Source organism: Rhynchophorus ferrugineus, unplaced genomic scaffold (assembly GCF_030347505.1).
Source record: "Rhynchophorus ferrugineus isolate W39M unplaced genomic scaffold, kcgeb_rfMv2 rfM4, whole genome shotgun sequence".
Taxonomy (NCBI): domain Eukaryota; kingdom Metazoa; phylum Arthropoda; class Insecta; order Coleoptera; family Curculionidae; genus Rhynchophorus; species Rhynchophorus ferrugineus.
In genome coordinates this window covers 7,808,980-7,835,682 of record NW_027472583.1, presented here as the reverse complement: position 1 = coordinate 7,835,682, position 26,703 = coordinate 7,808,980, and the positions used below count along the sequence as shown (strand labels likewise).

Genomic DNA, 26,703 nt, shown 5'->3' with positions numbered 1-26,703 from the left:
TTGTTGTTAAAGATGTAGAGATAAATATGATAAAAATTGTTAACTATTTTTGTAAAATCCTAATAGTAATTTCCCAAAACACTTCTTTTATAATATCTGCATTTTTATAGCTTTATGGCGCTATTTTGGTTTCTCCGGCATATTCTCGGTTAGAATTTGATCATGTTTTGTGACTGCTACCTGCCTTCTGGCTTTATTTGGGATATGGAAAAACCTATAACCTATATAAATGACCATTGGCTGAAGATAAGGTGATTGGCAAATGCAGTATACTAGGGAATAGGTGTGATATGCATGACACCTTAAATATTTCTAACCGAGGTGTTCTAATCCTCTTTCACTTTTTTGTCTTTCAATTAAGTTCGTTAAACTCACAATTCGCGATAATTCGTGAGGTCACGATCGAGAAATCTAGATAGGAAGACCCATATGAAAGATCGCCTTGGTTCACTTACTCACTCTTTCACTGAAATCGTCAGCTCGTGTCGTGTCTTAATGGTAATTAATCTCAATAGTAACTTCATTGCATTTTTATAGCTTTATGGCGCTATTTTGGTTTCTCCGGCATATTCTCGGTTAGAATTTGATCATGTTTTGTGACTGCTACCTGCCTTCTGGCTTTATTTGGGATATGGAAAAACCTATAACCTATATAAATGACCATTGGCTGAAGATAAGGTGATTGGCAAATGCAGTATACTAGGGAATAGGTGTGATATGCATGACACCTTAAATATTTCTAACCGAGGTGTTCTAATCCTCTTTCACTTTTTTGTCTTTCAATTAAGTTCGTTAAACTCACAATTCGCGATAATTCGTGAGGTCACGATCGAGAAATCTAGATAGGAAGACCCATATGAAAGATCGCCTTGGTTCATTTACTCACTCACTCACTGAAATCGTCAGCTGTCCTAATGGTAATTAATCTTAATAGTAATTTCATTGCATTTTTATAGCTTTATGGTGGTATTTTGGTTTCTCCGGCATATTCTCGGTCAGTATTTGATCAAGTTTTGTGACCGCTACCTGGTCTCTGGCTTATTTGGGATATGGAAAAACCTTTATAAATGACCATTGGCTGAAGATAAGGTGATTGGCAAATGCAGTATACTAGGGTGTAGGTGTGATAAACATGCCACCTAAAATATTTCTAACCGAAGTGTTCTAATTCTCTTTCACCCTTTCCGTCTTTCAATTAAGTTCGTTAAACTGACAATTCGCGATAATTCATGAAGTCAGGGTCGAGAAGTCTAGATAGAAAGACCCATATGAATCGAGATCGCCTTGGTTCACTTATATTGTAAATTAGTGCAAATAAATTAAGTAGTGTAAAGTAAAGTGTGTCAGTAATTCGCAAAAAAGTCTAGCTAAAATCGTCATCTGTGAGTAACCCGGGCGCAGAGTGAATTTGCAACAATAAACAAAAAGGGCTTCATTTGCAGTTCGCTGTGAGAGCTATCGAAGAAGTGGAAGATGAAGAGAGTTAATAGTAGTTTAGTTTTTGCTTAAGCACACTTGTATCTTAGATAAAAAGAAGAACTTCTTTTGAAATCAAATACCAGATCTGATACATAACAGATGTGTTTTTGGTTGTATCCAATTCAACTTGTTCGCGAATGGCGAAATTTATTAATATTCGAGCATAACGAATTTTAATGTGAATTACTCAAAAGACGTCGCTTTTCTATTTACAAATCTGGAATTTAAAGCCGTTCCCATTGGCGACAGGCGTACTTCCACCGTATCATTTCGTATTCCGTCGAGGTTGTTCGGGAGTTTCGCGGCCCCGCTTTTGTTCCGTCTCACGGCCGCCTACGAACTGTGTATAAAACTAAGAAGGACTAATTAGAGCAGAAGCCGTAAAAATAAAACGACCGAAACGGTTTTGCAGTTGCATAACGGGGAATGGGGAACAAAGGCCGATCAATTTGTTGGCAATATTGTTGTTGTCATTATTAAGAGGCGCTCGTTGTTCGGCGAACGTTGCCGAGTGTTGCTGCATTAAAGTGAAGACGAAAGTACGCTTTCGGAATATTTATCCTCAACTAAATGTACTAAATTTTATTGGTAGATGTCGGAGTTAGTTCGCAATGTTTCATATATGATCTAGTTCGTATTCATGTCAATTCTTCACTAAGTAGCTATTATTAATCATACATCCAAATGTGATTTTGTATTTTACACATGACGAGGTATACAGAGAATGTGTTATATATGTTATATTTTGCGAAACTAACACCGTCAGAGATTTACATCTCTTTGAAAATATCAAGTTTCGTAATTGAAAATGTGCATTTCCGGCACGCATTACTTTATTTATTTAATCAAAAGAAAAAAAGCCGCTGAAAGTTTACTGGTAGAATCTTACGATGAACATGCTTTAAATTAAAAACACATGAGGCGTGGTTTCGAAAATTCAAAAGTGGTGATTTCGAAAAAGTTTGATGATGCGAAACTGCAAAGGCTATTGAAGGAAGACCCAATCCATACTAAGGAACAATTGGCAGAAGCGTTAAATGTGACCCAAGTAACGATTATCCAAAGGTATGATCGGATGTCATTTCGGCATCGAATAGCGCCCGGTGATGTAAAGTGGATTTATTTTGAAAAGCTTAAGCGTAGAAAATCATTGACTCTAATGCCAAATCAGATATGGATCAGTGGGATCTCAATCAGTGGGATCAGAGTTATTGCATCCACCGTACTCTCTAGACCTTGCCCCATCCGACCATCAACTTGTCGCATCAATGCAACATACGCTTGCAGAGTAGTACTTCGCCGAAATTAGAAAATGGCTCGATGAATGGTTTTGCTGAAAGGACAAACCGTTTTTTTGGAATAGCATCCATAAATTGGTGAAAGACGGGCAAGAGGTCTAGAAACAAATGGACAATCCTTTTAATAGATAAATTTTCAATTTTTTAGAAAATTTTGAAGTATTTTTTCGAAAAAAACGATAATGACTTACCAGGTACACCTGGTATATTTTGTGAAAGGGCATTAAAATATTATTTTACTTAAAAAATATTATTGTTTTTAGCGACTTGTTGAATTGTGATACAAAGCGAGAATGAGGAAGAAAAAAGGTTAGATAAAATTATTAACACCACTCTTAGAAGATGGCCCCCCTCAGATCACGATAGAGTTCGTAGAAAGAGCAGCACTAGTCATATAAATTCCTCTGTCACTGTGTATGTAAGTAATTCGCCCTAAAGGGTTATATTTATGTGTATTCTAGAATGGTTCAGATTCACAAAAGAAACCGGTAGGTGGCGCTGCGTTAGGGTACCAGGGATTTTTATAATCCTTTAAACATTTTTCGACTATAGGAACAAATCACAATAAAATCAGTAATTAGGTATTATTATAATCATCTTAGAGTGTCCGTTTTATTGTTAGAATTAGTTTCCATCCAAACAAAACTCGTTGGTCAAGAAGGACAACGTCTGGTGGGCTCGCCAGTAATTTATAAACCCCATTAAATGTAGTTTTTAGTGCTCATAGTAAAAATAGCTGCAACGTTTTCTACAAACATTTCTCGTCTTTGTGGCAACATGGTGATACCATACCGAAAGAACGATGTTGGTTTTGTAGCAATCGAATCATCGGTGTATACTTTTATTTCCTCAACGTTTCGAAATCATTTGTCATCTAAGCTATACGGCATTGATTTCTGGTCTGATAAGAACGTTGGGCGTGGACAAGCTTTCCATTTGAGCTGCAACAGTCTATCTTCTTTCGACTTTTCCTACATGAGACAGAGAGCATTTTTGGTAGCTCGAAATATATTACTTGCTGAACCCACTTTATCAAAATTCACAGAATTAGAATTATGACCCTGACTATTCCGTATTGGTGCCACAGAAAACACTTTTTGTGTATGGCAAACGATGAAACCGTGTTGTTGAAACGGTTTGAAATGGAATTCTTTATGAGTTTGAGCTGGGTTTTCTTGAATAAGCCTTGTAATAAGTCGTCATCGAACTCTTTTGGTCTTTCAAGGCTTTCTTTGTCATTAAAGTTTAGCAATCAGCATGCTTTGATAATAAAATTGTTACATTCCTGATTTCATTTTATATACATTCCCCATATTCAAAAGGATACTTGGATTAAAATCTGTTAACGCAAGTAGTAATATATTTTTAGTACTGCAGGGTGCGTTTTTTTTTCACAACCCACGTAGGCAATTCCGCATAGAATGGAGAGATTAAGGGGAGCCGAAAAACCCGAAGAATGAATAATTAACATCTTTATATTTTCTAATTTACTCTCCGGGCACTTGACGAAAGACAAACTTCGTTATGACCGAAAAAGAAAGGCACCGCAGAAAAAATCTCAAGACGCCTAGGTTTTAACAAGCCGGGCGGTGAGAAAAATTTGGTTTAGTCGCACAATTACTTTTATTTTGGTGTCTTGGCTTGGACGACAATTTAATTTGTGTCTTGGATCGCTCTATATCTTCTTTTAAACTGACTTATGGTGCCTGCGTGGTATCAATAAATTTTTTATTAACGACCTTTGTTAATTATTATTAATTTTGTTGGTTTGAGGCGTTTTAGGAGCAGTTTTCTTAAGAATTCAGTTATAATTGACAGTAGTGACGTAAGGCGGTATGAATCCACTTCATTTACATTTTTACAAGTCTGTTATTTTAACTAACGACTTTCTTAGCATTCTTTTAACTATCACTAACGTCACAAGGTCATAGCGTAGCGACACTTGCTTAAGAGTTACTATCTCAATCCTCTTTGAATCATTGTTGGGATCGAAACTTATTATATTTTCCTTTTGGTTTTGATGGAACCTTTCTTCCAAATATTCTGCAAATATATTTGCTTTTTCAAAATTATTTCGATATCCATCATTATTAGTAGCACACAGTGTATTTGTATAAATAAATTATATGTGAACATATACTTTTACTCATATTATCATTAGTCATTGCCCAGCAACTTAAAGTTACTTAAAACTAGATATCCATCTAGGAAAACCCATTGGTATTTGCGGAGTCTCTAGTAAAATAAAAGTTAGTATCATTTTTCAGTATTTTTACCGTCTATTGCACTTCAATATACAAATACGTAAGATCACACGCTTTGGTTTTCTGGAGGCTGCGTCCTAGTTCAGTGTTGTCCAAGAGTTAACCTTGTATGTATGTGCGAATATTTTAATATCCTCTATAACAAATGGAATCCGAAGGTCTCGGTGTTAGTAATTGTATAGTATCTTAGTAACTTATGTATTCACAATATTTCTCAGAACTTTATCCGGTATTATGTTGATAATGCTACTCCCAGAACATTTCCATAACTGAATTCAACAGGTCCATATAGTTTTAGTAGTTACTTATACATCAGCAACTTATGTAGGGATAATTCTTTTTTTTTTAATAACGAATATATTTTAATTGGATTTTTTTTCTGTTCTTTTTGATATGCTTCTTCCATTGAGATTGTGCATCAATATTTTCAAGGTACTTAGCATTGTTACTGTATGGGACAATAGTGTTATTCATATTTGCTAGTATATGAGTAGTTTGATTGTAGGTTAATTGAATTTGCACTGATCTATTCTCGTTCATAGTCACCTATATATATTATTACTTGTAACTTTAGTGTGGATTCCTTCTCATGCTGGTATACTGGGAAATGAGCGTGCTAAATTGGCAGTCTTCGCTCTCCCCACCTTCACAAATGTTTGTATCGACACTGACCTTACCCCATTCATTTAATATTTCACCAAGAACGACGCACAGGGTTGTTGGGATCAGGAGGCCAACCATAAGCCCTTTGAAATTAAAACTGAATTTTTCTTCTCTCTTCGCATTCCTTCCCTTCGTCACCATAACTATCGTTTCTCGGTGATTTCGAGCCCGCCTGCTCACTGGACTTTTGTCTACCACATACTGAGCGAATTGTCCACGAATCACCCAGATTAAAGATGCGTACGGGCTGCAAAACTTTAGGAATTCTTTAACAGGAGAAAATACAGACAGACTCCTTGGATTTCTACGATAAGTCGATTATTTTCAGTCTGGCCTATCAAATAATCACCATGTGGGTGTTAATGTATGTTCGATTTTTAAATTGTATATACACTATTTAAAATTTTAGTACCACCTTTTTGTTTTATTAATTTTAAATTACTTTTTATTTTATATATACACTTTATGCCTGTCCTCGTCTCTTTTATATCAGCACTGTACTATTTTATAGTCACCAAATGACGACATCCGTCAAGAAATTACTACTTGCGTGTTGCAGCTTTCTGCTTGCTTCCTCGCTATCATGTTATCAACAATGCATGCTATAGTAGTATTTCCCATTTGTGGTATGTCAAATATATAGAGTAGTTAAAGAACAGAACTAACAACTTCTTTACGGTATACCTGTTTTTGTTTCTTTGATTGTTGAGTGAGTTTCTACTTCTTTAACTGTAAACATCCTTACTGAAATGTAAGAGTTTTTAAGTTCAATGTTTCGGTAACATTTTATAGAGTTTATACATGAGTGACTTCCATTTGACTTTAACGAAGACATAAAATATATCTACTAGGTCTAAAATATATCTGAGTAAAGTTTTTTGCCTTCGTAGATATGTAGATATGTAAAGATTTTAAAGCCATTGTATAATATCTGAAATAAATAAATGGTATTACTGTGTCAGGGGTATTAAAAGTCAATAATTTCGATGGTACAAGAATTTCAACTGAAAATAGCGATGAACTTTGGCGTTTGAACAGTATATTGGTTCCCGCTGAAAAGAAAAACAATTAGCAGGTGGAACTTCCTTTATTAACATCCCCTCTTCGTGGCTGTTAAATTTTCCGACAAAGAGAAATATAATTTGAATTTCCGTTGGGATTCTCTTGGACCCTTTTATCTTTCGGCGCTAGTTGTTTTGCATCCGAGTTCCATAAGAATCGATGGAGATCCTTTGTGGGGAATTTGAATCGCGAAGAATGGAACGAAAAACACGACAATATTTCCGATAGTGATATTTTTCTCGCATTTTACTGATCGATAGTCGCCGAGGATTATTATTGGTTTTATCTGGATTTATTAAATCATAGCCTGAATTCGTATTCATATCGATTAATTTATACGATAAGGTTTAGTTTAATATTGGGTTCATATTAAAATTATTAATATTGAGCAATTTATAGTAAAAAAATATTTTTTAAATAAATGTATTAGATTCTTTCAGGTATTCTGATCATTTCTTCACTCCAACAAAATAATTATTGAAAAAATTTGACACAATACAAATTAATTAATAAATTTATCATGATGTTTTATAGCTTTTTCCGATATTTCTAGCACCATGGTGGTACAGTGTCGATAGAACGATGTTGTTTTGGCAGCTGTTCAATATTCTATTGACTATGATGCTTTTCTGGTATTTCGAAACCATGCTACAATTTTCTGATAAAATGGTAATCAGGAAACGTCTACCTGCAAATTTTTATAAAGTGTGGTCCTAGTATTTTTAGCAGTTCGTAATTAATTTTTGAGCTTGAGATTCTAGTGGAAGATCAACTTTCTATATAATAATTTGTCAACTTGTATGTTACTCATTTTTCATATTCACCCATCGTATCAAAATGCTTGAAAATTGTTTTTTCATTAGCTGCTATACTCTTTGAAAGTTCTTTAAGAGTTTGAGTTTGATTTTCGTCCCATAAATCCAGCAATTAATTGTTTTGTAACATTTTTAGTTCTGTAGGTCATTCTGTAAGTCACAACTATCAAATCATTGAAAGCAAATCCGACAATTGGGATATGATGGGGCAGCATCTCCATAAGTTTCTAAAAGTGTTTATAGAACTTTTCACTAAATTACTCAATATTACTAAATAGTACTTCTAGTAGAACTGAATTCCGTAGGTTCATATAGGTTTTAGTATGTGTTTGTATAGTAGCAACTTGTTATTTCCAAATAAACATTTTTTAAAATTTTAAATCGAGATCTTTTGTTTCCTTTTTAATGTACGAAATAAACAAAGGTGAAAATGTTTGAAATAATTCTGTGAAACTACTTCTGTGATTTTATCGTGGAATTGGTGAAGGCGCCGTCTTCACCTATTTTCTGAAATTTTCTGAAAGCTAGTCTGAATATTTAACAAAAAAGAGTCTCTTAAGCAGAGACAATCGCCTGGCCAAATTTTACATCAGTTTATGCCGAACCCATCTTAATTACCACACGTAGAAACCGATACAATGTCAACCTATCTTCTTTCCTTAATGATTAATTTGATTCCGCTTAATTGAATGAACTCAAAAGAGAGCGGCCTTATGATATAAGAGACTGCGCCAGTTATAAAGAAATTTTCGTCTAATGAAGAGATGTTCACCGAAACTGAGGACTATTTTGAAGCAAGGGACAAATCGTACTACAAAAATGGTATCGAAAAGTTGGAGGGTCGCTATATTCAGAGTATCACCACCCTTGAAGGGAATAATGTTGAATAAAAAAAAACTAATTTTGCCAAAAAAATGTGTTTTACTATGGTAAGCCGGGGACCTTCCAATTGAACTGTTATACTGTCTGAAAAACTAGTCAAACAAGTTTCAAATTAATCTCAATGAAATACAAGTATCTTTCTTTGAGAGTAATTGTTACACTTTGTATAAGAAAAAAAACCGATGGAGATTTTCTGCAATACCAACAAAAAAACTATACGATTTTATTAAAGAATTGGTGGCGGAGCACCGACGCCACCTGAGATTCCTTCAAGGTGGTCTGAATATCCAACGAACAAGAGTCTCTTAAGCAGAAACAATCGTTTGGGGACAAATTACATCAGTTTATTCCGAACTCGTCCTAATTACCACCCGTAAATGGGCTAATAAACCTCCGGCGTGTTCGCTTTCGAATTCGTCGTGCATGCGGTAGAAAAACCGCAGTTTTAAAGTTTACCGGAACGCAGCTTGAAGTCCCCCCCCCCCCTCTAACTCCCGCGCTCCGGTACCGGAATATTTTAGTTACGCACAGTTGACGTCGGATGGAACGGTTTGGTTTTTCGAAAATGGGCGTCGGGACTCGGAGGACCCGCATTCTGAACGGGTAATTTCCTAGGAAGGCGCGTTTTATGGCGACGAAACTTTCTTCTATCTTCGGTTTCTTTATTAAACGCCTAACGTTGCTGCCTTCTCACGTTTTATTAATATGTTTGGATATGGGGGGTATATAAGGGGACGGTAATGGAGCTATAAACATGCGCTGCATTTAGGTAATAAATTACGATCTGATTTTTAGGGATCAATTTTAAACATATATTGTTGAGTTGTTAAAGAGAGAAAACTACTAAACAAAGAAAATAGTCTAAAAATCTTCTGTTGGAGATCAAAATTGGGTTTGTATATTAAAACCATGAATAATTGACTCAAAAATTGCAAGTATATTTAAAAATAATATAATAAAATAATATTATTAAAATAATATTAATGATTTTATTTTTATTTTATTAATTATTTATTATTAATATTTAAATAATATTAATAAAACAATATTAATTGTCAATACAGGCTTGCAAATACACTGTTTTTAATATATATTCAGTAAAATTGTTGGTTTTATAACAGGGTCAACTAAAAAGTCGCGTGCCTAACACATATGTTAGATGGCACTACTAGAACTAAATCCATATGTTTCTTGGTTAGCCCTAACCCTCAAAAGATGAGAGTATAAATTTGACAGATGTAAGATTATGAGTTTGTGAATTATAGCATTTTTAGTGAAACAACTTTTGTTATTGTGAAAAAAAATGGATAAAAAGGAATTTCGCGTGTTGCTAAAATATTGCTTTTTGAACGGAAAAATACAGTTGAAGCAAAAACTTGGCTTGATACCGAGTTTCAGGACACTGCCCCAGGAAACTCAACCATCGAGGATTGGTGTACTAAGTTTAGAGGTGGTAAATTGAGCACCGAAGACGGTGAACGCACTGGACGGTGTTACCGACGAAAACATTTAAAAAATCCACAAAATGATTCTGAATGACCTTAAATTGAAATTGAATAAATTAGCAGACACTCTAAAGATATCAACTGAACGTGTACATCATATCATGCCACGCGAGCTCACTTTTGACCAAAAACAACGACGAGTTGATGATTCGGAACAGCGTTTGATGATGATCAAGCGTAATAAACCCGAACTTTTGCATCGATATGTGACAATGGATGAAACATGGATCACGACACGACATAGCAATCGACAGTCATCTGAATGGACTGCACACGATGAACCCGCTCCAAAGCATGGTAAAACGCAACAGTCGGCTAGCAGGATTGTGGCGTTTATATTTTGAGATGCGCATGAAATAATTTTCCTTGATTACCGTGAAAAAGCAAGGACCATCCACAGCGACTATTACATAGCGTTATTGGACCATTTGAAAGACGATATCGCTGAAAAACGGCTGCATTTGAAGAAAAAGAAAGTGCTGCTTCACCAAGAAAATGCACCGTATCACAAGTCAGTGAAAACGATGACAAAAAAACATGAATTGGACTTCGAATTGCTTCTTCATCCATTGTATTTTCCAGATCTGGCCCTCCAGCGACTATTTCCTGTTCTCAAAGCTCAAAAAATGCTTGCTGCGAAGAAATTTTCGTCGAATGAAGAGGTGATGGCCGAAACTGAGGCTTATTTTGAAGCAAAGGACAAATCGTACAACAAAAATGGTATCGAGAAGTTGTAGGGTCGCTATAATCAGTGCATCACCCTTGAAGGGAATTATATGGAATAGAAATAACCAGTTTGTTAAAAAAAAATTGCTTTACTATGGTGGGCCGGGGATTTTTCAGTTACCCATTATTTTTCATGAATCATTCAAGAAATTATAGTTACTTTAAGGAAATGGAAAATAAACCATTAATAATTTTGAGATATTTCGTATAGTTTAGTAAATATATGTATTAAAATGCTGAACTCTTATTAATATTAACTTAAAATATTAATACTCCTAAAAATATAGGTCTTCCAGTTTCTGTTGATATAAGACGGAGGTGAAAAAAGGTACTTTTCGTAACTTATAATTAACGTTAAACATCGGCCAAATTAGCAGACATAAATATTATTTAAGACCTTTGGTATGCGTAAAAAATGTCTTTTGGGGCGCATTTACTTTTCTCCGAACTTCTCGAAAGTTTAAGCATCAGTAATGCCCACGATGGTATTTGCGTTTTAAGTTGACTTAAATGTTTGTAAAAGGAGCACTGCCATCTAATTAATGAGGAAATATTCTTGGACGATTTGAAATAATTATCGAGTTTGAGTAAGTCTTAGATGTTTTTTTTTAATTTTACATTTATACCCTATAAATATTTCATTAAATTTGTATCATATTAAATTTATTATTCCATTTATCTTTGATCCTCATCCGATAAACTGAATGAAATATTTGCGTGAATCATTACATTTTTGAAGATGTTTGTGTAAGTATATTTCTTACGTGATGAAAAATAGTAATATGTAACTTGGTGAAGCTTTTCTTCTCTTTTCCAAAATTTCGTAACTGCTCTATTCACCTGATTTAGTTCCGTTATATTTCTGGCTATTTACTAATATCAAAGTCCTACATCAAGGATATTCTTTTGAGCTAATAAGGTCATCAAGAATCTTTGGGTTTATCATATGCTATATTAAGAAGCGTTTTAGTATTGTATTGATAAAGCTAATAGAAACATATTTGAGTCCATATAGTTTTATTAACCATTGTTTGGTTTAGTCTATTATTTTATCGCTAGTTGATTCAAGTCCTTTAAAGTTTCTTAAATATGTTCTTTTTTCAGGTACTATGTAGATGGCTAAGCCAGCTTTTTACGAGTTTGTTAAACAACAGTATTAAGTTAGGGCCTGTAATTAAACACTTAGAAGTTTTGGCAATGATAAACAAGAAACTAACTTGATCATTAACAAAGTGAACTCCAGGAATAATAAGGGAGGTGTTTTTTTAACCTGATTGAATGACAAAGAATAAAAGAAAAGTTTATATTTAATTAAAATACTAATAATTAATCCAACCAGCTTATTTTATGTTGAAAATGATGATTAGTAGTTTCATATATCATCTTTAAAAGATTGGAACTTTAATAAATAAGTATATTTCTTAAATATTATGATAATAATAACATAAAAATAGTATAAAATAAGATAAAACATGAAGAAGCTTTTCATCCCAAGAGGTCTGCAACTCTTGTTATATTTATCACAGTAATGCGCTTTTTACAATGTCCGTAATAGTCCTATACGCCTGATGTAGCTCCATCGGATTTCCAGCTATTTACTAACCAGAATTCTGTCTTCTTGTCTGTCATGAAGAGCTTCTCAGATTTCATGGAGGCGTAGTATGGCTTAATTTTTCCTATTTTCCACTATTTTTACATCGTATTAATAAGTATATTACATAATAATATACTACTAACTAAGTAACGAATATACTGCTAATGTAAAATTTAAGTTCAAAATTTATTGGTGTTTTGTATTTTGTCATTTAGCTTTGTTCATCATTATTTTGTCCAGTATATTATTTACTTCTAGCTGCCTGAAAACTCTTTAGAGGTGCTATTTGTTTCTCGTCCACAAAACTAGCTAATACAAATTCATATACATACACACATATAGCATACACATATCATACACATATTCATACACACATATAGCATGTATATAATAGAGATAGGATGCTTCAATTCAGAGTAATAATCTTGTTTCTTAATTCTGTGCTATCTGTTTCTTGTCTGAGTTTTTAGAAAATATACGCTAGTATCTCTACATATTCCTTTGGAAATATTTTGTTTAATTTATACTTGAAACTTTCATGCCAACCTTTTCTTGAAATCTGGTGATACGTCTAAGAAACTGCGGAGAATATTGAGATATATATAATATATTAGTTATGAAAATAGATATATGCACTTACCTGAAAGTAGCGTTGTGTTGAGAAGAATTAATGATGAAAATTAAACAGTTAAAAAATTCAGAGAAACAAAATCTCTCCGAGTCTGACTCCATTTCTAACTGAAGACCAAGTTAAGAGAGTCTTTTAGTTATAACCTTACTTATAGTTACTTTAATGACAACAATAGAAATGGTTTGGAAATATTTTCAAGTAATTAAAGATCAATAGATCCTTATACCATTTTAAAATTCTTGTATTTTGTTTACACAGATGTTGTCTCTAAAATCATTATTTGATGTTGCTAAAATATTCCCTATTCTATAAATATCTCACCAGAAAACAAACAATGACTTGTGCCATTCTAAATTTATTCTTTCGATACAGATTGCGTATATATTTTTTACTGAATTTGAAATCAATAACGAACTTACCGATGATGGAAAGACTGACTCTCAAGTTCTTCGTTGGCGATTTAAGATAGTCGATTCGACAGCGATACTCTCCCTCGTCTGATTCGACCACTTTGTCGATACTGAGGGTTGAAGGTGTGGTCATGCATTGATACAAGGCTCTACCTTCGAGGCTATCGTCTTTCCAATGTTTCGGTCTGGTGATGTATGCTCCACGAACATCATAACTGAAAAGGAATTACAATGTTAATAAACGAGACGTTTTAGGTTTAACTCTGATTGAATATGCCAAAGCCATTAGACAGTCAGAGTCTGAAACAGATTGCGTGTCTAATCAGTTTCTTCGAACAGAAACGAGATACGAAGTTGTTGAGGATTTGATTGAAAATATTTTTTACAGTGTTACAGCTGCACTGAATATTAATATGAGCACAGTCACTAATATATCTCAAAAAATGAAATACAGTATAGATTCACCGAAAAGTACCCGTTCTCACACGAAGCGGGTGGAGAATCAAGATCAGCTGTATGTTAGCTCCCTCAGAGATCAAATATATGAAATGTATACAAACAGTGCTTAGTTTTTTCAGTATAAACATAATTTAATACAATCATTTGGGAGGTAACTGTTAGTCCGGAAAGTATCCGTTCAAAACTAAGAGTTATTCAGTTCTTTGAGGTTTACATGCTTCCCTTTATACACACTTGGGTAATATAGGATTTAATGGTGTAAAGCTAACCCACGAAGAAGTCTAATGGAAATTCTAGACATTGCCTTTAAATGACAGTTTCACGCAGTTTTTAAAGGCGTATAATAAAATTAGGCAGTTTTATTATTTAACAAAGGTTGATGGAAAAAGGTAAATGTTCAAAAAATAATTGATTAGGTTTCGTATGACTTATTTAAAATGTATTAATAATCCACAGTAGATATATTGTTTTTCATTGTAACAGGAATGGTTTTATACCTAATATACATAAGTAATACAGGAAATATTTAATTCAGTTTTATGTGATTTATTTTTTTAGAATTGGGTTAGAAAAGAGATATATTGTAGATAAGCTTGGTGAACAATATGGGCACAGTGTATTACGTTTTCCTCCATATCACTGCATATTTAATCTTATTGCAGAAGAGAAGCAAGAACTGTCTGAATATGTGGAAAGAACCATTGTCTACAATACCTTTGGTTTGAATGAACTTTACCAGATACATAGAAGAAGAAATTGCCAAGAATGAAATGAAACTTTCTGAATGTGGGGATTCGATTCAATGTTGACAATTACCAAAACAGAATGATAAGAGCTGAAGCAACTAAAAGTGAGTATATAATTAATATACGATAATTGTCGGGAATCATATTGTAGAGTAGTTTTTCGGAATATACATGAGCATAAGTTTAAAATTTATATAACGAAAAAAAATGCAGTGATTAAATCTAGTTTTATCAAGAAATATCTATACAGGTAGTAACAAAATAAACTGAGACCAGAGATTTGAGAAGTACAGTAATATCAAAATGATTTTACAAGGCAAAATTGCACCGGAGGAAACAAAAAAGTAAGGCAAAAGGTAAATGCTCTCTAATGAAAGTAAAATACATTACTTGGATATACAATTGTTAGTTGGGTGGATTGGAACTCCAAGGAACTCCAACATAAAAAATAGGTGGCGTAGGAAAGAGTTCAATGTAAATATAATAAAACGTAACCATAATCTACAAACTATTAAAACTATATAATTAATTGTAGTTTAAGTGCTTCACTGTTACATGAACTAGATGTACTTTAGTGTTAAAATAAATTTTATTTGATAATATGTTTGTTTCATTATTGATATAGGTTAGAATTTGGTTGTCAGAGCCAAAATGAACTGAAACTCGGAGTTAAGGAGGTAACATTGCCACGTTTTGGTATCAATTTAGATCACGTGAGTTCACTGTTAGAATGATACAGAAATTGTAATGATACGGAAATTCTATTTTTAGCAACTTTAACCGAAGATCTTGTGACGTGGAAATACTGGGCCAGATTAATCCGACCCCGAACCATCTCGCAGATATCGAACGGCTTTGCCAATGACTAATGGACGATTGTTTATTTGGCCATCTATAATATCCCGCTGCACAAAACCGAGCCGCCGGCCTCGGTGGCTGCTTATAACGATGGGTTGCCGCGTGTGGCTTATGGCCCTCTTTTGCAGCCGTTTCTCGTTTATGTGTCGCATTAAGGAAAGTTTTCCGAGTGGCGAGCTGCGGAACGGATTGGAATCGTTTATTTTTTTGCTGCGCAGCTTATTGGCGGGCGTCCGTCGATCCTGGACTCTCTCTCGGCTGCCATCCGATATACGAATCGCTTTTTCTACAACCGCTCGACGTTCTTTATATTACCGCCGTCGATGGAATCCGTTCGTTGCACCAGCCGAGATATATTTTTATAAGCAGAACGTGGTGTACCATAATAAGGCATGACGAAAACATATCGATTTACCGAAAACATTTTTTGATCGATATTGTTCGATATTTTTTTCAAAAATGTAATATCAATACTAGAATATATAAAATTAAGTTAAAATTAAAATTATTTAAAGGTTGGTATTTAATTTTAATGGTTTATTATTTTTAAATATCGACATTTTTCCTGTCCGATGCAGGGATCCATCCGGACCCACTCTCATCCATCTGCTGCTAAGGGGGCGGATGATCCCTCTCCTCAATGCCCTGGCTGTGGTTATCCATACTCAATATGCCATATACTCATAGATTGTAACTCTTTGACATCACTGAGAATCGAACTAAACCTCTCTCACTGTCTGACACACTAGTTCACCTCGATTAATCTACATAAATTCCTTAGCTTCCATGAAATCCTTCCTGAAGTTTGAAGGCAATTAATTGTTAGATTTATATGACCCAGTATAAATAAAAAAACCATGACCGAAAACCCAGCATAAACTCTAAACTAATTTTCAGACAACTTAGCTTATTTCCAAGCTTTCACATGCGATGGGAAAGATCCAAAAGAATTGAAAATGGATACCACACGAATTGATTGAAAATAGCATGTCGAACCATTTCAATATAGGGGTTTCATTGCTTGTGACTGGTATATATATATATATATATATATATATATATATATATATATATATTCAAGTTTACCTTATAGCATAACTAATACATTTTAGCATGACTTATACTATATTAATTTGGATACATTTGTAATAATATTTATGTTAATGATATGATTAAATTAACACAACTTATAGTTTTTGCTTGTATGGCCTGTATTCTGAGAATTACTTAGAATAGAGAATTCTTAGAATAAATATATATATATATATATATATATATATATATATTAGTTTCTCGTTTTATGGTGGATAATAAAAATAATAAAACAGTGGATATTAATATTGTCGTAATAACATATTTTTTCGAATTAAATGAAGAAAAACGCCGCGGCCATGAATTAATCAGTCATGAAGTAATTTTATATTTACGTTCAAAATAAAAATATCATTTAATTTATTATCTCTAGTAGTGCGAACTCGTTTTAATGCGATTGTCATTTTTAAACCTAGTAATAATATATATAACTGGGAACTAATACTGGGAACTCGTCGGATTGTCATTGTTATTTTTAAGCATTAAACGTTCTTTTAACGACACAATTATCTTTAAGACAGCCGAGATTAGATGGTCCTTACTATTAGCATTATTATTAAAATTTCGAAAATAAAATAAAAATTGTGCAACGGTGCAGCGTTACAACGCTTTTATTATTATAAATGGCGCACAGCAATTTGCATATATATTAAACAGCGAATGCGAAAGCCTCCAGTTTCACTTCCTATTTTTCCCATTGTCTCTATTCGGGCAAGATTACGAATGAACTATGAGCACATGTCATCGTGTTGGTCCTTATACTGTACAGGTATTTTTATTGCACGTACACAGATATTAATATTTTTAAATTATTTTTAGTATATAATCGTATCTGCAATAAGTATCTGCTTTAATGAAACTATAGAATTAATATCAGAAAATGAAAGAGTGAGGAAGAAATTGCATTATGACAGGGTTCAACAGGATAAAACTAAGTTGAATAATCTTACATCCGAAATGAGATATAAAATTAAATAATTAAAAATTAACATTAGATCCAAAAAAAACTCCAAGTATTCGTCATATTACTGGGAACTGATCAAAGGAACTTCTAAGAAAAAGCATTAATTAAGAACATCAACCTAATATATGTTTTGTTCTGACTAGATAACGGTTCAATTGAAAAGTCCCCGGCCTGACACATAGATGACGCTACTAGAATTAAATCCATATATTTTTTAGTTAGCTCTAACCCTCAGAAGATGCGTGTATAAATTTGGCAGCTGTTGGATCATTAGTTTGAGAATTATAGCATTTTGAGTGAAGCAACTTCTGTTATTGTGGAAAAAAAATGGTTAAAAAGGAATTTCGCGTGTTGATGAAATATTGCTTTTTGAAGCGAAACAATACAGTTGAAGTAAAATCTTGACCTGATGTCGAGTTTCCGGACACTGCCCCAGGAAAATCAACCATTAAGGATTGGTATGTTAAGTTTAGACGTGGTGAAATGAACACCGAAGACGGTGAACGCAGTGGACGCCCAAAAGAGGTTGTTACCGAGGAAAACATTAAAAAAATCCACAAAATGATTTTGAATGACCGTAATTTGAAATAGAATGAAATAGCAGACACTTTAAAGATATCAACTGAACGTGTACATCATATGATTTACGAATATTTGGGTATGAGAAAGCTCTGTGCAAAGTGGGTGCCGCGTGAGCTCACTTTTGACTAAAAATAACGACGAGTTGATGAATCGGAGCAATATTTGCAGATGATCAAGCGTAATAAATCCGAGTTTTTCGTCAATTTGTCACAATGGATGAAACATGGCTACGTCATTTTACTCCGAAGTCCAATCGGCATTGATCCGAGTAGACTGCACACGATGTACCCGCTTCAAAGCGTGGGAAAACGCAGCAGTTGGCTGGCAAGGTTATGGCGTCTGCATTTTATGACGCGCATAGAATAATTTTCATTGAATACCTCGAAAAAGCTACATTACATAGCACTATTGGACCGTCTAATGGACGAAAACGGCCGCTTTTGAAGAAAAATAAAGTGATGTTTCACCAACACAATGCACCGTGTCACAAGTCAGTGAAAACGATGACAAAAAGAGTTTTTCCTGTTCTCAGATCTCAAAAAAATGCTCGCTGGGAAGAAATGTTCGTCGAATGAAGAGATGATCGCCGAAACTGAGGCTTATTTTGAAGCAATGGACAAATAGTACTACAAAAATGGTATCGAAAATTCGGAGGGTCGCTATAATCAATGTATCACCCTTGAAGGGAATTACGTTGAATAAAATATAATTTTGCCAAAAATTTTGTTTTACTATGGTAGGCCGGGGACTTTACAATTGACCTGTTATGAATCACAACCGTGGAAGGTGACATAATTAATTATAATTCCTGAATTGAGAGAGCCATCTCACGAAACCGTGTCATAACTATATCACAATTGTTGACAATGTCTAAATTTCAAACACTTTTATAGAAAAGGATAAAATAAATCATTACGGAAAAACATCTCATTCCGGACCACCAATTTGGTTTCAGGGAACAATATTCCTCTATTGATCAGGATCACAGAACCATTGATGTTATAGGAAAATCACTAAAAAAAAAAGAAATATGCTTTGCATTATTTTTGATATTACTCAAGTTTTCGGTACAGAAATAATAATATTAAAATGCTTCCTTTTAGCAAATATTCAAAAATTATGTGCTGATAAATATTTCAGAGTCACACAAGAAGATACCTATTATAACTTGATGAAAACAGAAGCAGCAGTGGTACCGGTCATATTACATACTGATACACTGGATCAGCACAAGCTCTTTATCTGGTATATACTGTAGACCTGCCTACATGAAATGAAAATGTTATGGTTACATTTTCACATGACACCGCAGTCCTAGTCATTGGAGAAACAACACTAAATCAACCGAAAAGTTACAAATAACTATTGCTGAAAAACGCAATGCCAAACAGAAAAGTGGCGTATTAAAATGAATCAAAGTAAATCAGCATATTGATCTCACCAACAAAAGAATCAAGAACAAGCCAGTATATATAAATTAACAAGTAGTCCTGTATGCAAGTACAGCCAAATATCTTGGCATGATCATTGATGTTAAACCCATGTGGAAGCAAAAATGTGAAAAATTCAAGCTGGAGTATGACTAGTAAGATGTAGTTAATGACTATGCTTAATGACATGAACAGAGGCTTCATTAGTACATTAATGTTGAGGGTCCCCAGCTCCTAGATAATGATATCTTAGTCAGAAAATTAAAGATAGTGAAGTCATCTGATCTAGTCCAATGGAGTTATTAGTAAAACTTGGCGCACATTAAAGAAGTGACATAGATGTTAAATCCAAAGTGTCTATCATAGAAGAAAAAGTAATTTGTAATAGCAGAACCGTACCAAATTAGTATAAAAACCAATAAGCTTATAACAATAAATTGTCTAGATTGCTATAATAAATAATTTACAAATGAGTATTTTACATATCGTTTTTTAATATTTTTATAGAGCTAAGCCACAATCTCGAATAATTTATTTTGATAAAAGGTTTTACTGTCATTAAACGAGTTCAGAATCTTGAATAGCAAAAAATTAATTTTTTGTCTTTGAATTTCAAATTGATAATTTTGGTTTTCAAGTGTTGATAAAAGCTCCTTCATATATTTATGACATGTTTTTTTTATATATAATATAATGGTGTTTATCTGTGTTTAATCTATTGTTATGTTGTATCAGCATATGATATAAGAATTATATTTTGTTACTTCAACGTGCTTCACTATTACATGAACTAGATGTACTTTAGTGTTAAAATAAATTTTATTTGATAATATGTTTGTTTCATTATTGATATAGGTTAGAATTTGGTTGTCAGAGCCAAAATGAACTGAAACTCGGAGTTAAGGAGGTAACATTGCCACGTTTTGGTATCAATTTAGATCACGTGAGTTCACTGTTAGAATGATACAGAAATTGTAATGATACGGAAATTCTATTTTTAGCAACTTTAACCGAAGATCTTGTGACGTGGAAATACTGGGCCAGATTAATCCGACCCCGAACCATCTCGCAGATATCGAACGGCTTTGCCAATGACTAATGGACGATTGTTTATTTGGCCATCTATAATATCCCGCTGCACAAAACCGAGCCGCCGGCCTCGGTGGCTGCTTATAACGATGGGTTGCCGCGTGTGGCTTATGGCCCTCTTTTGCAGCCGTTTCTCGTTTATGTGTCGCATTAAGGAAAGTTTTCCGAGTGGCGAGCTGCGGAACGGATTGGAATCGTTTATTTTTTTGCTGCGCAGCTTATTGGCGGGCGTCCGTCGATCCTGGACTCTCTCTCGGCTGCCATCCGATATACGAATCGCTTTTTCTACAACCGCTCGACGTTCTTTATATTACCGCCGTCGATGGAATCCGTTCGTTGCACCAGCCGAGATATATTTTTATAAGCAGAACGTGGTGTACCATAATAAGGCATGACGAAAACATATCGATTTACCGAAAACATTTTTTGATCGATATTGTTCGATGTTTTTTTCAAAAATGTAATATCAATACTAGAATATATAAAATTAAGTTAAAATTAAAATTATTTAAAGGTTGCTATTTAATTTTAACGGTTTATTATTTTTAAATATCGACATTTTTCCTGTCCGATGCAGGGATCCATCCGGACCCACTCTCATCCATCTGCTGCTAAGGGGGCGGATGATCCCTCTCCTCAATGCCCTGGCTGTGGTTATCCATACTCAATATGCCATATACTCATAGATTGTAACTCTTTGACATCACTGAGAATCGAACTAAACCTCTCTCACTGTCTGACACACTAGTTCACCTCGATTAATCTACATAAATTCCTTAGCTTCCATGAAATCCTTCCTGAAGTTTGAAGGCAATTAATTGTTAGATTTATATGACCCAGTATAAATAAAAAAACCATGACCGAAAACCCAGCATAAACTCTAAACTAATTTTCAGACAACTTAGCTTATTTCCAAGCTTTCACATGCGATGGGAAAGATCCAAAAGAATTGAAAATGGATACCACACGAATTGATTGAAAATAGCATGTCGAACCATTTCAATATAGGGGTTTCATTGCTTGTGACTGGTATATATATATATATATATATATATATATATATATATATATATATATATATATTCAAGTTTACCTTATAGCATAACTAATACATTTTAGCATGACTTATACTATATTAATTTGGATACATTTGTAATAATATTTATGTTAATGATATGATTAAATTAACACAACTTATAGTTTTTGCTTGTATGGCCTGTATTCTGAGAATTACTTAGAATAGAGAATTCTTAGAATAAATATATATATATATATATATATATATATATATATATATATATATATATATATATATATATATATATATATTAGTTTCTCGTTTTATGGTGGATAATAAAAATAATAAAACAGTGGATATTAATATTGTCGTAATAACATATTTTTTCGAATTAAATGAAGAAAAACGCCGCGGCCATGAATTAATCAGTCATGAAGTAATTTTATATTTACGTTCAAAATAAAAATATCATTTAATTTATTATCTCTAGTAGTGCGAACTCGTTTTAATGCGATTGTCATTTTTAAACCTAGTAATAATATATATAACTGGGAACTAATACTGGGAACTCGTCGGATTGTCATTGTTATTTTTAAGCATTAAACGTTCTTTTAACGACACAATTATCTTTAAGACAGCCGAGATTAGATGGTCCTTACTATTAGCATTATTATTAAAATTTCGAAAATAAAATAAAAATTGTGCAACGGTGCAGCGTTACAACGCTTTTATTATTATAAATGGCGCACAGCAATTTGCATATATATTAAACAGCGAATGCGAAAGCCTCCAGTTTCACTTCCTATTTTTCCCATTGTCTCTATTCGGGCAAGATTACGAATGAACTATGAGCACATGTCATCGTGTTGGTCCTTATACTGTACAGGTATTTTTATTGCACGTACACAGATATTAATATTTTTAAATTATTTTTAGTATATAATCAAGTATCTGCCTTAATGAAACTATAGAATTAATATCAGAAAATGAAAGAGTGAGGAAGAAATTGCATTATGACAGGGTTCAACAGGATAAAACTAAGTTGAATAATCTTACATCCGAAATGAGATATAAAATTAAATAATTAAAAATTAACATTAGATCCAAAAAAAACTCCAAGTATTCGTCATATTACTGGGAACTGATCAAAGGAACTTCTAAGAAAAAGCATTAATTAAGAACATCAACCTAATATATGCTTTGTTCTAACTAGATAACAGGTCAATTGAAAAGTCCCCGGCCTGACACATAGATGACGCTACTAGAATTAAATCCATATATTTTTTAGTTAGCTCTAACCCTCAGAAGATGCGTGTATAAATTTGGCAGCTGTCGGATCATTAGTTTGAGAATTATAGCATTTTGAGTGAAGCAACTTCTGTTATTGTGGAAAAAAAATGGTTAAAAAGGAATTTCGCGTGTTGATGAAATATTGCTTTTTGAAGCGAAACAATACAGTTGAAGTAAAATCTTGACCTGATGTCGAGTTTCCGGACACTGCCCCAGGAAAATCAACCATTAAGGATTGGTATGTTAAGTTTAGACGTGGTGAAATGAACACCGAAGACGGTGAACGCAGTGGACGCCCAAAAGAGGTTGTTACCGAGGAAAACATTAAAAAAATCCACAAAATGATTTTGAATGACCGTAATTTGAAATAGAATGAAATAGCAGACACTTTAAAGATATCAACTGAACGTGTACATCATATGATTTACGAATATTTGGGTATGAGAAAGCTCTGTGCAAAGTGGGTGCCGCGTGAGCTCACTTTTGACTAAAAATAACGACGAGTTGATGAATCGGAGCAATATTTGCAGATGATCAAGCGTAATAAATCCGAGTTTTTCGTCAATTTGTCACAATGGATGAAACATGGCTACGTCATTTTACTCCGAAGTCCAATCGGCATTGATCCGAGTAGACTGCACACGATGTACCCGCTTCAAAGCGTGGGAAAACGCAGCAGTTGGCTGGCAAGGTTATGGCGTCTGCATTTTATGACGCGCATAGAATAATTTTCATTGAATACCTCGAAAAAGCTACATTACATAGCACTATTGGACCGTCTAATGGACGAAAACGGCCGCTTTTGAAGAAAAATAAAGTGATGTTTCACCAACACAATGCACCGTGTCACAAGTCAGTGAAAACGATGACAAAAAGAGTTTTTCCTGTTCTCAGATCTCAAAAAAATGCTCGCTGGGAAGAAATGTTCGTCGAATGAAGAGATGATCGCCGAAACTGAGGCTTATTTTGAAGCAATGGACAAATAGTACTACAAAAATGGTATCGAAAATTCGGAGGGTCGCTATAATCAATGTATCACCCTTGAAGGGAATTACGTTGAATAAAATATAATTTTGCCAAAAATTTTGTTTTACTATGGTAGGCCGGGGACTTTACAATTGACCTGTTATGAATCACAACCGTGGAAGGTGACATAATTAATTATAATTCCTGAATTGAGAGAGCCATCTCACGAAACCGTGTCATAACTATATCACAATTGTTGACAATGTCTAAATTTCAAACACTTTTATAGAAAAGGATAAAATAAATCATTACGGAAAAACATCTCATTCCGGACCACCAATTTGGTTTCAGGGAACAATATTCCTCTATTGATCAGGATCACAGAACCATTGATGTTATAGGAAAATCACTAAAAAAAAAAGAAATATGCTTTGCATTATTTTTGATATTACTCAAGTTTTCGGTACAGAAATAATAATATTAAAATGCTTCCTTTTAGCAAATATTCAAAAATTATGTGCTGATAAATATTTCAGAGTCACACAAGAAGATACCTATTATAACTTGATGAAAACAGAAGCAGCAGTGGTACCGGTCATATTACATACTGATACACTGGATCAGCACAAGCTCTTTATCTGGTATATACTGTAGACCTGCCTACATGAAATGAAAATGTTATGGTTACATTTTCACATGACACCGCAGTCCTAGTCATTGGAGAAACAACACTAAATCAACCGAAAAGTTACAAATAACTATTGCTGAAAAACGCAATGCCAAACAGAAAAGTGGCGTATTAAAATGAATCAAAGTAAATCAGCATATTGATCTCACCAACAAAAGAATCAAGAACAAGCCAGTATATATAAATTAACAAGTAGTCCTGTATGCAAGTACAGCCAAATATCTTGGCATGATCATTGATGTTAAACCCATGTGGAAGCAAAAATGTGAAAAATTCAAGCTGGAGTATGACTAGTAAGATGTAGTTAATGACTATGCTTAATGACATGAACAGAGGCTTCATTAGTACATTAATGTTGAGGGTCCCCAGCTCCTAGATAATGATATCTTAGTCAGAAAATTAAAGATAGTGAAGTCATCTGATCTAGTCCAATGGAGTTATTAGTAAAACTTGGCGCACATTAAAGAAGTGACATAGATGTTAAATCCAAAGTGTCTATCATAGAAGAAAAAGTAATTTGTAATAGCAGAACCGTACCAAATTAGTATAAAAACCAATAAGCTTATAACAATAAATTGTCTAGATTGCTATAATAAATAATTTACAAATGAGTATTTTACATATCGTTTTTTAATATTTTTATAGAGCTAAGCCACAATCTCGAATAATTTATTTTGATAAAAGGTTTTACTGTCATTAAACGAGTTCAGAATCTTGAATAGCAAAAAATTAATTTTTTGTCTTTGAATTTCAAATTGATAATTTTGGTTTTCAAGTGTTGATAAAAGCTCCTTCATATATTTATGACATGTTTTTTTTATATATAATATAATGGTGTTTATCTGTGTTTAATCTATTGTTATGTTGTATCAGCATATGATATAAGAATTATATTTTGTTACTTCAACGTGCTTCACTATTACATGAACTAGATGTACTTTAGTGTTAAAATAAATTTTATTTGATAATATGTTTGTTTCATTATTGATATAGGTTAGAATTTGGTTGTCAGAGCCAAAATGAACTGAAACTCGGAGTTAAGGCGGTAACATTGCGACGTTTTGGTATCAATTTAGATCACGTGAGTTCACTGTTTGAATGATACAGAAATTGTAATGATACGGAAACTCTATTTTTAGCAACTTTAACCGAAGATCTTGTGACGTGGAAATACTGGGCCAGATTAATCCGACCCCGAACCATCTCGCAGATATCGAACGGCTTTGCCAATGACTAATGGACGATTGTTTATTTGGCCATCTATAATATCCCGCTGCACAAAACCGAGCCGCCGGCCTCGGTGGCTGCTTATAACGATGGGTTGCCGCGTGTGGCTTATGGCCCTCTTTTGCAGCCGTTTCTCGTTTATGTGTCGCATTAAGGAAAGTTTTCCGAGTGGCGAGCTGCGGAACGGATTGGAATCGTTTATTTTTTTGCTGCGCAGCTTATTGGCGGGCGTCCGTCGATCCTGGACTCTCTCTCGGCTGCCATCCGATATACGAATCGCTTTTTCTACAACCGCTCGACGTTCTTTATATTACCGCCGTCGATGGAATCCGTTCGTTGCACCAGCCGAGATATATTTTTATAAGCAGAACGTTGTGTACCATAATAAGGCATGACGAAAACATATCGATTTACCGAAAACATTTTTTGATCGATATTGTTCGATATTTTTTTCAAAAATGTAATATCAATACTAGAATATATAAAATTAAGTTAAAATTAAAATTATTTAAAGGTTGGTATTTAATTTTAATGGTTTATTATTTTTAAATATCGACATTTTTCCTGTCCGATGCAGGGATCCATCCGGACCCACTCTCATCCATCTGCTGCTAAGGGGGCGGATGATCCCTCTCCTCAATGCCCTGGCTGTGGTTATCCATACTCAATATGCCATATACTCATAGATTGTAACTCTTTGACATCACTGAGAATCGAACTAAACCTCTCTCACTGTCTGACACACTAGTTCACCTCGATTAATCTACATAAATTCCTTAGCTTCCATGAAATCCTTCCTGAAGTTTGAAGGCAATTAATTGTTAGATTTATATGACCCAGTATAAATAAAAAAACCATGACCGAAAACCCAGCATAAACTCTAAACTAATTTTCAGACAACTTAGCTTATTTCCAAGCTTTCACATGCGATGGGAAAGATCCAAAAGAATTGAAAATGGATACCA

General features: G+C 33.8%; 1 protein-coding gene across 2 annotated transcripts in view; it reads right to left on the bottom strand.

Moving 5' to 3' along the window:
- The window catches only part of side-VI (sidestep VI), a 743,337-nt gene that overhangs the window by 116,088 nt on the left and 600,546 nt on the right, over positions 1 to 26,703 (bottom strand). For both annotated transcript variants that reach the window (XM_076401766.1, XM_076401767.1), the window contains exon 4: positions 13,339 to 13,544. In XM_076401766.1, the coding sequence (XP_076257881.1) occupies positions 13,339 to 13,544 (206 nt within the window). The remainder of the gene's footprint in view (positions 1 to 13,338; positions 13,545 to 26,703) is intronic.